This window comes from Scyliorhinus torazame, chromosome 1 (assembly GCF_047496885.1).
Source record: "Scyliorhinus torazame isolate Kashiwa2021f chromosome 1, sScyTor2.1, whole genome shotgun sequence".
NCBI lineage: Eukaryota > Metazoa > Chordata > Chondrichthyes > Carcharhiniformes > Scyliorhinidae > Scyliorhinus > Scyliorhinus torazame.
This window is the reverse complement of record NC_092707.1, coordinates 57,456,413-57,471,077: the sequence shown is the minus strand read 5'-3', so window position 1 is coordinate 57,471,077 and position 14,665 is coordinate 57,456,413. Positions and strand designations below refer to the sequence as shown.

Sequence of the window (14,665 nt, the reverse complement as noted above, 5' to 3'; positions counted from 1 at the left end):
GGCATCCCTGCCTTGTCCCTCTATGGAGCCGAAAATATGCAGATCCCCGTCCATTCGTGACCACGCTCGCCACTGGGGCCCTATACAACAGCTGCACCCATCTAACATACCCCTCTCCAAAACCAAATCTCCTCAACACCTCCCACAAATAATCCCACTCCACTCTATCAAATGCTTTCTCGGCATCCATCGCCACTACTATCTCCGTTTCTCCCTCTGGTGGGGCCATCATCATTACCCCTAACAACCTCCGTATATTCGTGTTCAGCTGTCTCCCCTTCACAAACCCAGTTTGGTCCTCGTGGACCACCCCCGGGACACATTCCTCTATTCTCATTGCCATTACCTTGGCCAGGATCTTGGCATCTACATTTAGGAGGGAAATAGGTCTATAGGACCCGCATTGTAGCGGGTCCTTTTCCTTCTTTAAGAGAAGCGATATCGTTGCTTCAGACATAGTCGGGGGCAGTTGTCCCCTTTCCTTTGCCTCATTAAAGGTCCTCGTCAGCACCGGGGCGAGCAAGTCCACATATTTTCTATAGAATTCGACTGGGAATCCATCCGGTCCCGGGGCCTTTCCCGCCTGCATGCTCCTAATTCCTTTCACCACTTCTTCTACCTCGATCTGTGCTCCCAGTCCCACCCTTTCCTGCTCTTCCACCTTGGGAAATTCCAGCCGATCCAAGAAGCCCATCATTCTCTCCCTCCCATCCGGGGGTTGAGCTTCATATAATTTTTTATAAAATGTCTTGAACACTCCATTCACTCTCTCCGCTCCCCGCTCCCCGCTCCATCTCTCCTTCCTCATCCCTCACTCCCCCTATTTCCCTCGCTGCTCCCCTTTTCCTCAATTGGTGTGCCAGCAACCTGCTCGCCTTCTCCCCATATTCGTACTGTACACCCTGTGCCTTCCTCCATTGTGCCTCTGCAGTGCCCGTAGTCAGCAAGTCAAATTCTACATGTAGCCTTTGCCTTTCCCTGTACAGTCCCTCCTCCGGTGCTTCCGCATATTGTCTGTCCACCCTCAAAAGTTCTTGCAGCAACCGCTCCCGTTCCTTACTCTCCTGCTTCCCTTTATGTGCCCTTATTGATATCAGCTCCCCTCTAACCACCGCCTTCAACGCCTCCCAGACCACTCCCACCTGGACCTCCCCATTATCATTGAGTTCCAAGTACTTTTCAATGCACCCCCTCACCCTTAGACACACCCCCTCATCTGCCATTAGTCCCATGTCCATTCTCCAGGGTGGGCGCCCTCCTGTTTCCTCCCCTATCTCCAAGTCCACCCAGTGTGGAGCGTGATCCGAAATGGCTATAGCCGTATACTCCGTTCCCCTCACCTTCGGGATCAATGCCCTACCCAGCACAAAAAAGTCTATTCGCGAGTAGACTTTATGGACATAGGAGAAAAACGAGAACTCCTTACTCCTAGGTCTGCTAAATCGCCACGGGTCTACACCTCCCATCTGCTCCATAAAATCTTTAAGTACCTTGGCTGCTGCCGGCCTCCTTCCAGTCCTGGACTTCGACCTATCCAGCCCTGGTTCCAACACCGTATTAAAATCTCCCCCCATTATCAGCTTTCCCATCTCTAGGTCCGGAATGCGTCCTAGCATCCGCCTCATAAAATTGGCATCATCCCAGTTCGGGGCATATACGTTTACCAAAACCACCGTCTCCCCCTGTAGTTTGCCACTCACCATCACGTATCTGCCCCCGTTATCCGCCACTATAGTCTTTGCCTCGAACATTACCCGCTTCCCCACTAAAATAGCCACCCCCCTGTTTTTCGCATCTAGCCCCGAATGGAATACCTGCCCCACCCATCCTTTGCGTAGCCTAACCTGGTCTATCAGTTTCAGGTGCGTTTCCTGTAACATAACCACATCTGCCTTAAGTTTCTTAAGGTGTGCGAGTACCCGTGCCCTCTTTATCGGCCCGTTCAGCCCTCTCACGTTCCACGTGATCAGCCGAGTTGGGGGGCTTCCTACCCCCCCCCCCCCCCTTGTCGATTAGCCATCACCTTTTTCCAGCTCCTCACCCGGTTCCCACGCAGCTGTATCTCCCCCAGGCGGTGCCCCCCCCCGCCCATCCTCCCCCATACCAGCTCCCCCCTCTCCCCAGCAGCAGCAATCCAGTAATTCCCCCCTCCCACCCCCCCCCCCCGCTAGATCCCCCGCTAGCGTAATTACTCCCCCCATGTTGCTCCCAGAAGTCAGCAAACTCTGGCCGACCTCGGCTTCCCCCCGTGACCTCGGCTCGCACCGTGCGACGCCCCCTCCTTCCTGCTTCTCTATTCCCGCCATGATTATCATAGCGCGGGAACCAAGCCCGCGCTTCTCCCTTGGCCCCGCCCCCAATGGCCAACGCCCCATCTCCTCCACCTCCCCCCATCACCACCTGTGGGAGAGAGAAAAGTTACCACATCGCAGGATTAGTACATAAAACTCCTCTTTCCCCCCTTTTTAACCCCCCTCTTTGCCCCCCACATTCGCCCCACCACTTTGTTCAAACGTTCTTTTTAATAACCCACTCATTCCAGTTTTTCTTCCACAATAAAAGTCCACGCTTCATCCGCCGTCTCAAAGTAGTGGTGCCTCCCTCGATATGTGACCCACAGTCTTGCCGGTTGCAGCATTCCAAATTTTATCTTCTTTTTATGAAGCACCGCCTTGGCCCGATTAAAGCTCGCCCTCCTTCTTGCCACCTCCGCACTCCAGTCTTGATAAACGCGGATCACTGCGTTCTCCCATTTACTGCTCCGAGTTTTCTTCGCCCATCTAAGGACCATTTCTCTATCCTTAAAACGGAGGAATCTCACCACTATGGCTCTGGGAATTTCTCCTGCTCTCGGTCCTCGCGCCATCACTCGGTATGCTCCCTCCACCTCCAACGGACCCGCCGGGGCCTCCGCTCCCATTAACGAGTGCAGCATCGTGCTCACATATGCCCCGACGTCCGCTCCCTCCACACCTTCAGGAAGACCAAGAATCCTCAGGTTGTTCCTCCTTGCGTTGTTTTCCAGTGCCTCCAACCTTTCCACACATCGTTTCTGATGTGCCTCCTGCGTCTCCGTCTTCACCACCAGGCCCTGTATGTCGTCCTCATTCTCGGCTGCCTTTGCCTTCACGACCCGAAGCTCCCGCTCCTGGGTCTTTTGTTCCTCCTTTAGCCCTTCGATCGCCTGTAGTATCGGGGCCAACAGCTCTTTCTTCATTTCCTTTTTGATCTCTTCCACACAGCATTTCAAGAACTCTTGTTGTTCAGGGCCCCATGTTAAACTGCCACCTTCCGACGCCATCTTGGTTTTTGCTTGCCTTCCTTGCTGCTGTTCTAAAGGATCCACTGCAATCCGGCCACTTTCTCCTCCTTTTTCCATCCGTATCCAGGGGGGATTCCCTTCTGGTTTACCACACAGTGTTTTTAGCCGTCAAAATTGCCGTTGGGGCTCCTATCAAGAGCCCAAAAGTCCGTTTCACCGGGAGCTGCCGAAACGTGCGAATCAGCTGGTCATCGCCGCACCCGGAAGTCAAGTGACCATTTATTAACATACACCAAACTACAATACAGAGACGACACGACTATCATAACAGTCTGGAACTACTAATTGCTGACCTCAAGCCAAGGGAGGCTAGCAGAATGTGGGCTTCGCCTCAGCAGTATTTTAGCTAGAGGAGTTCAGCTTTGAAGTATGGTTGGACAGGAGTTTCTTTCCCTGAAACAAATATTAAAAGGAGCATGTTTCTTCCCAGAGTTGGGTGTTAGTGGGAGTTCAGACTAGCACTATCTACATGTGTTCAAGAAAACAAAAAGGGCTAGTAGTGTAAAGAATCTCTGCTATACGTCTTTGCGTGTGATGAACAGCAACAGCTGGGATTTGGTTTTCTTACTAGAGTGGCGATCCAGAGGCCTGGACTAATTAAGGAGACATGGGAGCTCAAATATTGGCTCAACAGTTGGGGGAAATAAAATTTAAATAAATCTGGAATAAAAAGCCAGCATCAGTAATAGTGATCATGAAAGTGAAATCCCATTTGGTTCACTAATGTCCCTATTAAGGAAGAGTATCTGCCTCCCCCACCTAGTCTGGCCGTATTTGACCCCAAACATGTGGCTCACTACCACCGTCTCAAGGGTAAATAGCAATGGATAATAAATGCTGATCACTCCCATAAATTAATTGTAAAAAAATAAGTAGCTTAATCATAGAAGTAGGTTTTAAGGAGTATTCAAAAGGAGGAAAGAGGAAGACAGGCACAGAGTTTTAGGGAGCTCAGACAACTGAGGGCAGTGACCATTGATGGGACGAAGGAAGTTAGAAGAGGCTAGAAATGGAGGAATAGAGATATCTGAAGATTGTAGGGCTGAAGCATATCACAGAAATGAGAGAGCTGAGGCGTTGATGGACTTCAAACCAAGAATGAGAATTTTAAAAATTGAGGCAATGCTTAACCAGCAGCCAGCGTAGGTGTGCGAGCATACGTTTGGCTTTTAGAGGGCAGCACGGTGGTGCAGTGGTGAGCACTGCTGCCTCACGCCGCTAAGGTCCCAGGTTCAATCCCGGCTCTGGGTCACTATCCGTGTGGAGTTTGCACATTCTCCCCATGTTTGCGTGGGTTTCGCCCCCCCACAACCCAAAGATGTGCAGGCTAGGTGGATTGGCCACGCTAAATTGCCCCTTAATTGGAAAAAATGAATTGGGTACTCGAAATGTATTTTTAAAAGTCTGCCTTTTAAAAAACAGGTTTTTGAGCAAGATAAATTTACCATACTTGATTTTTGGATTGTACTCTCCACATTCTGGTGGTCACCCAAGAAATTGTGGGGGGAGAGGAAAAGCAATTTAGAACACAGGGATGATGGAGAAAGGGAAGTGTGATTTAATTAATTTAAATTAATTTCAGCAGCAGAGGGGGAACAGGCATGAGTCGGCTTACACATGCAGAGAACCCATAACCCCACCTAACCTGCATATCTTTGGACACTAAGCAGCAATTTAGCACAGTCAATCCACCTAAACTGCACATTTTTGGATTGTGGGAGGAAACCAGAGCAAAACCGTCGCAGACATAGGGAGAATCTCCACAGTCACCCAAGGTCGGAATTGAACCCAGGTCCCTGGCGCTGTGAGGCAGCAGTGTGCCACCATGCCTACAGGAGTAGATGGGATAGTAATTCAAAGAAGGGTGGGACTAACATTTTAGCACCATACAACAACAAAAAATCCAATCGGTGATAGGCAGGTCAACAAGAGGAGGAGAGTGATAATGTAGGGAAATAGCTTTCTTTACACTTATGACTGAGAGTCACAGCTACTCTGCTGCCAGCGCAAAGGATATCAGGGAACAGATGGAAAAAAAGCCTCCGGCAAAAGAAAGAAAAGCAGCTCATAGTCACACTCCCCATTTGAACTACTGCCATTGACAGAAATAAATTTAAAAATTGGGCATCGCAACTGAACAAGAAGACCTCAAAAGATAGTGCTTTTGTGATTACCTCCTGTGTAACATACTGCACATGTTAAGGACAGCATGACAAGAAAGATTAATGCATGGCTGCAAAGTTGGTGCAGGAGGGAAGGGTTCACATTCTTGTGACACTGTAGAAACTTCTGGGAAAAGTGAGAATTATATTGAAGGAGGGGGGAGGGAAGGGAGCAAGCAATTAAAATTAACATGTTCTGGAATGGGACCCGAGGGAGAGCAGGATTAATAAAACACAGTTGTAATAGACACAAAAGCTTTAGCTGGATAGGGCGGTATGGTAACGCAGTAGTTAGTCAGAGGACAATGGGAAAGGGAAAGACATTACAGGCAGAAGAGGAAACTCACATTAAAAAAATTTAATGAGAAAAGCAGGAAAGAATTAAGGTTCCATAAAGCACTCCATGCATGTGAACGCACAAAGTATTCAAAACAAAATTAGAGTTATCAGCAGAACCCAAGCGAGACCATGATATAATAACCTTGCAGACACTTGGTCCAAATAGACTGGGAACTTAATTACTTTCGGTTGCAACTTTTTCAGGAGAAATGGGGAAAGGGAAAGAATGGAGTGGGTGGCAACGTTGCTCAAAGGGCTCCTTTAGAGCGTAAGGATTTAGTTGTTTCCACTTCAACACCCTTCTCTTTGATTATTTGCAGCCCTTTTCTATTCTCAAGCAGGCTGGAAAATGTGTTTGCTGCTGTTGCAAGGAGGAAGAATGGAAATGGTATAATTTGTGATGTGAAGCACAGACCAATGAGTTGAGCCAAAGAGATGGAAGGGGCTGATGGGGGTGAGGAGATGGAGGGGTTGATTGGTTGGAGTGAGGGAGGGGGTGCAGTGGGCGCGATCTACAGGCACTTCAGACAAATATGCAAGAACGGGTCGACAATATTGGGCAATTTTAATTAACCTAAAATAGAGTGGACTACATGTGATGCATGTGGTCAAATAGTGAATGCTCTTTAAGAATGATCCCAGGATTGGCCCCAAGGAGGGGGGGAATGAGGGGTCCCTCAAGAGATAGGGTTTGTTTATTTTCCATTTCAGACAGCTAGTTACCATCAACTGTTTGGGGGGGGGGGGGGGGGTGATGCAGGGTTTACTGTATTTGGGGGTGTAATGCTTTTGTTTTGTAAAATTTAAAAATGCTAAAGATTTGAATAAAAATACCTTTCAAAGAGAAAATGAATGAACCCACGAGTGCTTTACAGAGGAATATATTTCCAGTGCAACAAAAAAAAGCAGCATTCGTTGATTTGATACTGTCATGCAAATTGGGGCAAATAATTGATTGGAAAGTAGAAGAATAATTTAGCAATAGCAACCACAATATACTTATGTACAATGCAAGAATAGAAAAGTATTACAAGTAATCAAACAGAAGGATGCTGGACCAAAACAAAAAGGCATTGGACCGGAAAATGGAAACGTTTGGTTTGATAAAATGGAATCTAGCCCACAAGTAGGCAATGCATCAGAAGTAGAAAATAATCAAATGCAAGGTGGACAGAAAACAAATGAATATACACCCAAGATACAGACAGCAGAGTTTTGGTGACCTCAAGTTTATGGAATGTAGAATTTGGGAGACCAGCCAAGAGTGCATTAGAATGGTCGTGTCTGGAAGGAACAAATGATGGAGCTAGCTGTGAGCAAAGGGATTTGTTCTAAAAATTCGACGTGAATAAGTTACCAGACCTTGATGGCAAACAAGTTAAAAGTCAGAGAGCCCAGGCTATGCTCATTTCCCCCCAATTTTTCTTAAAAACAATGTTGTGCTGTGTGCTATCAGTCATTTAATCATGGCTGATAAGTTTCTCATCCCCATTCTCCTGTCTTATCCCCATAACCCCTGACCCCCATATTAATCAAGAATCTATCTATCTCGGTCTTAAAGACACTCAGTAATTTGGCCTCCACAACCTTCTGCAGAGTTCCACAGATTCACCACCCTCTGGCTAAAGAAATTCCTCCTCACCTCAGTTTTAATCATATTGCGGTGTCCCATGGACTTTGTTAAAACAAGGACACCAGAAAAGGAACATGTGAAAGTTGAGTGATGCATGAAAAGAGAGCAAAGAGAGCAGAGTGATCAATGGAGAAAATGTGAGAAAGATTTAGAGCTAAATCGATACACCACAGGAGAAAAGTGCAAGGGGTCTACAGAAAGAGAAAACAAATGCAATAAAATTGAAAATAAAAAGATTTGTTTTCTACAAGATAGTACAAAAGGAGGGAAATTAACACGTTTCCCCCACTCTGGACCTCAACAGATCAACTGCCTATCCAATGTGATAAACTGCAACTAAACCTTTAACAACTGTTCTACACCAAAACACTTCAGAGTGTAAACCAAACCGAGAATTTATTGGGCTCACCAAGCTCAAGAGTTCAATTTTAACCCCTAAAATGTGAGTGGACTTGGGTTGCGTGGGTTGTTAAAACTTTTAAAATATCAAACCCCAACATGCCTATTTCCAGGTGTAACAGAAGAGGGACAAAAGAGCAGGGAGATGGGCTGGCTATTTATATATATATCATAGTAGGCCTGGCAATGAAGGGAGGTGAGGACAGTGTCATGGAGAAAACAAGTGCCTTTACTGTATTACCTGTGGGCCAGGAGAAGCTGGAGTGCCGGTCTTCTCCCCTATCATTCGTCACACTCCCAGTACAAGCTCCCTGTCCGGGGCTGTGGCCTGCACCCTGTGGGACTGGAAACCAAGTTCAATGAGGCTGACTAATGGGAGGGGATCATGTCAAAAATAAATACCCACACTGTGGAGTCAAAACTCCACAGCATGCACCCATCCAAAACCCAATTCCCCTCCTGTATAATCAACCTCCCTACCAGTATTGAGGGAATACAACAGCTTCAGCACTTTCTTTTGGTTAAGTATGTAAAAGTTTGATATATTACTGACTGTGTGTACCACAAATTCACTCTATCTGGTCCAATAACAGGGTTTTGCCCCGATAATGTGACTCAACTCCAATATCAGCAGAGCTCTTTCTACAGCCGCCATCGTGTGGCTTTTCTAAATAACACTACTAATTTAGTCATTTATGTTCAATTTCGGCATTTTTAAGAACATATGAAATGGGAACAGAGTAGGCCATAGGCCTCTCAAGCCTGTTCCACCATTTAATAATAAGATTTGCTTCGATTTGTGGTGTTAAACAACCCAACCTGGGGAGATTTCCCCAGGAAGAAACATTCACCAGGCGTCTACTTGTCAAGCTCCCTTAGAATCATACATGTTCAATAAGGTCAAATCGCAATCTTCTAAACTCCGATGAATATATACCCAATATGCTCAACATATCCTCGTGAGACAGCCCCTTCATCCCATGACGAAAGGTAGCGCAAACTGGGCCTAGACTTATTTGGAGTTCAGCTTTTATTTGGTGAACCCACACTAGAAATGGAATTGAAATTAGCCAAGTTATTTTCCTCCTCCTCCGCCCTCCCGCAATCCAAAAGCAATGAGGTGGACTGTAATCTCCTATGCCTTCATAACAGATTAGCAGCTATCAAGTGCTAATTCTATCTCTTCCATGGTTTCCTAATGGTGAGTTTGGTGAGCTCTTGTGCTCAGCACAAGAGACTGGCTTTATGTCAGAGGGATTAAAGAAAGCTTCCGTTCTATTAACATTTCAGAAAATTAAAGAGGAAGAAATGTCTCCTTTCATTAATTGGCAGCTGCTAAAATAAAAATTATGTTGCTGTCAGGGAGGCCTTGGTTGACCAATGGATAAATTTGGCAGACAGGCAAAATGGTAGGTCAGAAAGTGTGCTCCCAGCTAGTCTGGTGATCCTGATCAGGAATGCATTTCATGCACAGAATTTGTGATGTTATGGGTCATAGACACACCTTAGAATTTACAATGTTAAGACACAAGTTTACAATGAAAAACTAGGTCAACTAGGTAGACAAATGCCAATTTAGAAATTGGAGGTGCTAGTCAGACTAATGCAAAACTGACATTTCAATGGTTTGGATTGTTGTCAGGTAGCACAATCGTTAGCACAGATGCCTTACAGCACCAGGGACCCTGGTTCGATTCTGACCTCAGGTGACGGTCTGTGCAGAGTTTGCACATTCTGCTGTGTCTCCTCAGGATGCTCAGGTTTCCTCCCACAGTGCAAATATGTGCAGATTAGGTGGATTGGCCTTGTTAAATGGCCCCTTCAGGTGGGTTTGCAGGAATAGGGCAGGGAGCTCTTTCGAAGGTTAGTGCAGACTCGAAGGGTCAAATGGCCTCCTTCTGAACTGTAGGAATTCTATGCTGCTTCCGTTGCTGTATACAGGATGCTAAATATTGAGAGCTTGGACATGATTTACCGACCAACCCGCCGCGTGTTTTCAACGGTGGAGGGAGTCCGCCATCGGGATTTACCAACCTGTCATTGTCAACGGGATTTCCCAGTGACTGCACCCCTCATCACTGGGAATCCTGTGCGTGTGCGGCGTGGGACTGGAATATCCCGCAGCGTGAACAGCTAGCAGATCGCACACCAATGGTTTGATTTTTAAAAAATGGAGCAGCATGTCCTTCTCCCAAACAAAGTATCAGTTCCTTGGATACAAGTCGAGAGAGGGGACTAAAGAAAAGTCTGTAGACTGTCATCCAAAGGGATAAATGTCCTCTCAGGTTGTCTTACGCGTTTCAGTAGAAGAGTCACAGAAACCAAGAATATTTCTCAGATGCTGTTTAGACACCTTTTCCTATGGTTTCTGCAGCAATTATGCTGAATTGTGGCAGAAGTGTCATATATGCCCTTTCCTGGTGCAAAGATGGGAATTAAGATTATGAACAATTATTCAGATAACTGTACATGTTTGATTGTGTTTGCAGGGACACAAAAAAACCTTACATGTTCCAGCAAAACATTGTCCACATTGCTGCGTCTACATTAAGGTCCTCAAGGTCCATGTGTAATAAAAGATAAGCAGTTGCGCAATTTCCTGACAAATGTGTGTCTCACCTTCTTACATCCACATCTCATTATTGGATATGGGTGGTGTATCAATGGTATCACAGTGTGGATGGACCTTTGTTTTGGATATGATGCTTACCTGATCTGGAACACCATTAAATAAGGGACTGATACCAGGAAAGTTGGGTGTGGGTGGAGAATACCTCAGCACCTTCTCTATCCAGGACTGGAATGGTGAATGTCAATAAAGTGACATGGTAGGACCAGTCTTTTGAGAGCATAATTCGCATAGATTCTGAAGGTTAGATGCTGCAACCATCCCTTTTCCTCAGTTAACAATGTTGAGCTAGCTTTCTAGTATGGATAGGGAAGGAACTACAGTACCATGGATAGTGGTTGTAAATACATATTTTTAGTCACCTTAAATAACGGTTCTCCAACATTATCAACTTTAAATGAAAAAAAACAGTTAACTTGTAGTTGTCATGCTTGTCCTACAACATTTAAAAATACTAATAAATTTAGAGTACCCAATTCTTTTCTTTTCCAATTAAGGGGCAATTTAGTATGGCCAATCCACCTACCCTGCACATCTTTGGGTTGTGGGGGTGAGAACCACGCAGACACGGGGAGAATGTGCAAACTCCACAAGGAGTGTGACCCAGGGCCGGGATTGAACCCGGGTCCTCGTCGCCGTGAGGCAGCAGTGCTAACCTCTGCACCACCATGCCACCCTCTATTAAAACAAATTCAAATATTTGTTGTATGGTGTAAAGCTACTCACAATAATACTTTGAGATAGTGAGAAAAAACAGCTTTTACCTTGATCCGTTGCTGATGAGTACACTCTCCCTTATTGTTAATGTGCAGTAATACCAGACCAACAAGAAATTAAAGATTTCATCAATTACCCTGGTAACAAAGACAAAAAAACCCAAAATTTATAAAAATGGAGTAACTAAACCAAGATCGAGTTCTCAATAGTAGAAGTCCTTACCAATGATGAAGTTTGTACAACTAAAGGTGCATTTTTATTTAAAGAAAATGGAGAATTTCATGGTTTATACCAGCACAGGTAGTTGTAGATATCAATTTCTAATTTCCATCCAGCAACCTGACCCTAATTCCATTGGATTACACGGTACACAACTGGATTAGCTTTATGCACAATAGGACCACAAATCTTTTTTTTTTTTTTATAAATGTTTTAAAGTGCGGGAGTGATTTCCTTAAAAGTGCATGGTCCTTTTGTAGTCACATTTGTGGTAATTTATGCATGGCCTGTGGAGGGATCTTTGGGTTGCTTTGCAACAGAGGGAATATTAGATAACAATGTATATTTATATAGTGTATTTAACATAATAAAACGTCCCACGGTGCTTGATGTGACTATTTAGGGTGTTTGGCATATTTGGTAGTGATATAAAAATGGTATAGCCCACATGCAACACATAAATTGTGTCATATTTTCATCTGATCAGCTTAATTTCATATTTACAAATCACCAAAAGCACAAAAATTATCATGCTTAGTGGCTAGATTGTATTAACTAGTAAGTAGACAGCATAAACAAAATTCACAAATAAATTTTAAAAAGTATTAAACAGGTAATTAGCCAGAACAACAGATTTTAAAAGAAATGATCATATTGCAAGATTTTATTTTGAATTTTTTTCCCAGCGACCCAATGAGGTGCGCTCAAGTTAAACAGTTAAGTTACATGACATGCAATTGCATCATTAAACCTGTCTGGTGAATTACTTTATGATCTTTGAAAAGTGTCCACAAACATTTTTCTTCATGGGCCTCTTGCTGTGTGACAAGGCTAGGGCTTGACTTTAAATTGAGCGGAGGTATTTGTTGGTCTAACTCACCCTTTGCTTGCTGTCTGTATCGTGCATGTGCCATTTTTCTAATACCCAAAAGATACCTGTTCAATGTTATTTTAGATTGAATTTTTCTGTAAATTTGAACATTTTCTTCATTCTATTCTAACTGCATTATTCAATGACACCTGTGCCATTTTATTTTCAGTTCATTTTACTTCTCCCTTGCTAATGTTCTCCAACTCAAATATTCCTTAAAGCAAAAAAGAAACAACGCAGATTCTTTGTTCAATGTCCTGTCATGATCTTGTTTCAGTTCTGCATATCAAATTCAATAACACTGCAGAACAGCAGAAAATATCGTGCAGATACTTCTACTTTACAGTAGATGGAGTATTACTAAAAACTCAGTTTACCACAGTAAGCAGAGACCAAATACTATTTAATGCAAGGAAGTATAGAATGAAAAAGTGTAGTTTGCGCAGTGTCAGGTTCATAATCATAGAATTAGCAGTGCAATAAGAGGCCATTTGGCCCATCGGGTCTGCACCGGCCCTTGGAAAGAGCACCCTACTTAAGCCCCCGCCTCCACCCTATCTCCATAACGCAGTAACCCCACCTAACCTTTTTGGACATTAATGGCAATTTAGCATGGCCAATCCACCTAACCTGCACATCTTTGGACTGTGGGAGGAAACCGGAGCACCCGGAGGAAACCCATGCAGACACGGGGGGGACGTGCAGACTCCACACAGACAGTGACCCAAGCCGGGAATCAAACCTGGGACCCTGGAGTTGTGAAGCAACTGTGCTAGCCACTTTGCTACCATGCTGCCCAGTGGAAATAACGCAGTGGAAAACCATGCTGAGCACAGGAAATAACCAAAACTAAATAAAAGGGGGAAAGGCTATATATATATATATATTGATTAGCGGGAAGCATATAAGGGAATCAAAAGCCTTAAATCTATGTATTTACAAATAATAGAAGGGTAGGGCCAAAAAAAGCACCAAAACAAAGAACTTCTAGTGGAGGTTGAGGGCATGGCTGAGGTACTAAATTAGTACATTGTATGTGTTTCTTCTTAAGAAGTGGATGTTGTCAATGTTACAGTAAGGGAGAAGATAAGAGAGAAATTGGATAGGAATAGAGTAGATGCACTAAAAATAAATTGCAGTGTTAAAAGCAAAAAAGCTTGGGTGGGATGCAACCCAAGTTGCTGAGGGAAGTAAGGGTGGAAATTACATGGGCTCTAGCCACAACCTTCCTTAGAGATAAGACTGGAGATTGCAAATGTTGCAGTCTTGTTTATAAAGGGGAGAAAGATAAACTAAGATCGGAAGGGATATGGGGATACTGCAGGGAATTTAGACTAATTGCATAGTTCTTTCACAGGGCCAGAAAAGGCACAATATGGCATCTTTCTATGCTGTACCATTCTATTATACTACAAAACAGAATTTATCAACTCTCATGTCCAAATGCGCTCTCCATTTCTTTTCTTTTGTATAAATTTAGAGTACCCAATTCATTTTTTCCAGTTAAGGGGCAATTTAGCGTGTTCAATCCACCTATCTTGCACATATTTGGGTTGTGGGGGCGAAACCCACACAAACACGGGGAGAACGTGCAAACTCCACAAGGACAGTGATCCAGAGCCGGGATCGAACCTGGGACCTCGGCGGCGTGAGACTGCAGTGCTACCACTGCGCCTCCGTGTTGCCCTCCGCTCTCCATTTCTGAAGGAATTCTTTTCATGTGCATCTCCACAGGGATGTGGCATTACAGAGGCCTGGTTCATCCTTATCTACGAGGAAGGAGAAAACCCTAGACTAGCAATCACCACAAGCTCAACCAGTGTGTCATCCAGTGCCCAGCGCTAAGGTGCTTGGTTTCACAGTTGGCTTGTGAAGATGATGGGGTTGTTAGAAAGCAATCATCAGCAGAGATATTTTTCCTAGTGTGCAGTTCCCCAGGGCAACTTCCTTGAAGTTGCAATTCTTCACGAACGAACTAGTCAATTGGGTGCATTCATGCCCATATGTGGATGTTTTCGGTGCGCAGCACTGCCAAGCCGGAATCCGATTTAACATCCCACATCCATACACTCCTGCATGGAGTCTGAATAGCAGCCTGATCAATTTACTCTTTCCATAGCTAGAACACAGACCAATTTCAGTCCGCCTACTGGCATCCTGGATCACATTCACGAGCACAGCACAGAAACTTCTGTATAGCTCAGTACAGTAAACAAAGTATTTTACACTAAGCCATCCAGATAAATTATGCCACTTTAAAAAGCATTTGGACAGCGAGGGCATAATTTCCAACCCAAGTACAGTTGGTAAATTTGGTGGTTGCAAATTGACTCCCATTAAACAAATGTTCCTTCCTATGGACTTAGACAAAGGA

General features: G+C 44.6%; 1 protein-coding gene across 2 annotated transcripts in view; it reads right to left on the bottom strand.

The window, feature by feature from the left end:
- Positions 1–14,665, bottom strand: part of tmem120b (transmembrane protein 120B) — a 130,952-nt gene that overhangs the window by 29,951 nt on the left and 86,336 nt on the right. The window contains exon 7 of one of the 2 annotated variants that reach the window (XM_072495186.1): positions 11,249–11,338. The exons of the other annotated variant lie outside the window; for it this stretch is intronic. Coding sequence (XP_072351287.1) covers positions 11,249–11,338 — 90 coding nt within the window. The remainder of the gene's footprint in view (positions 1–11,248; positions 11,339–14,665) is intronic. 2 annotated transcript variants of the gene reach the window in all.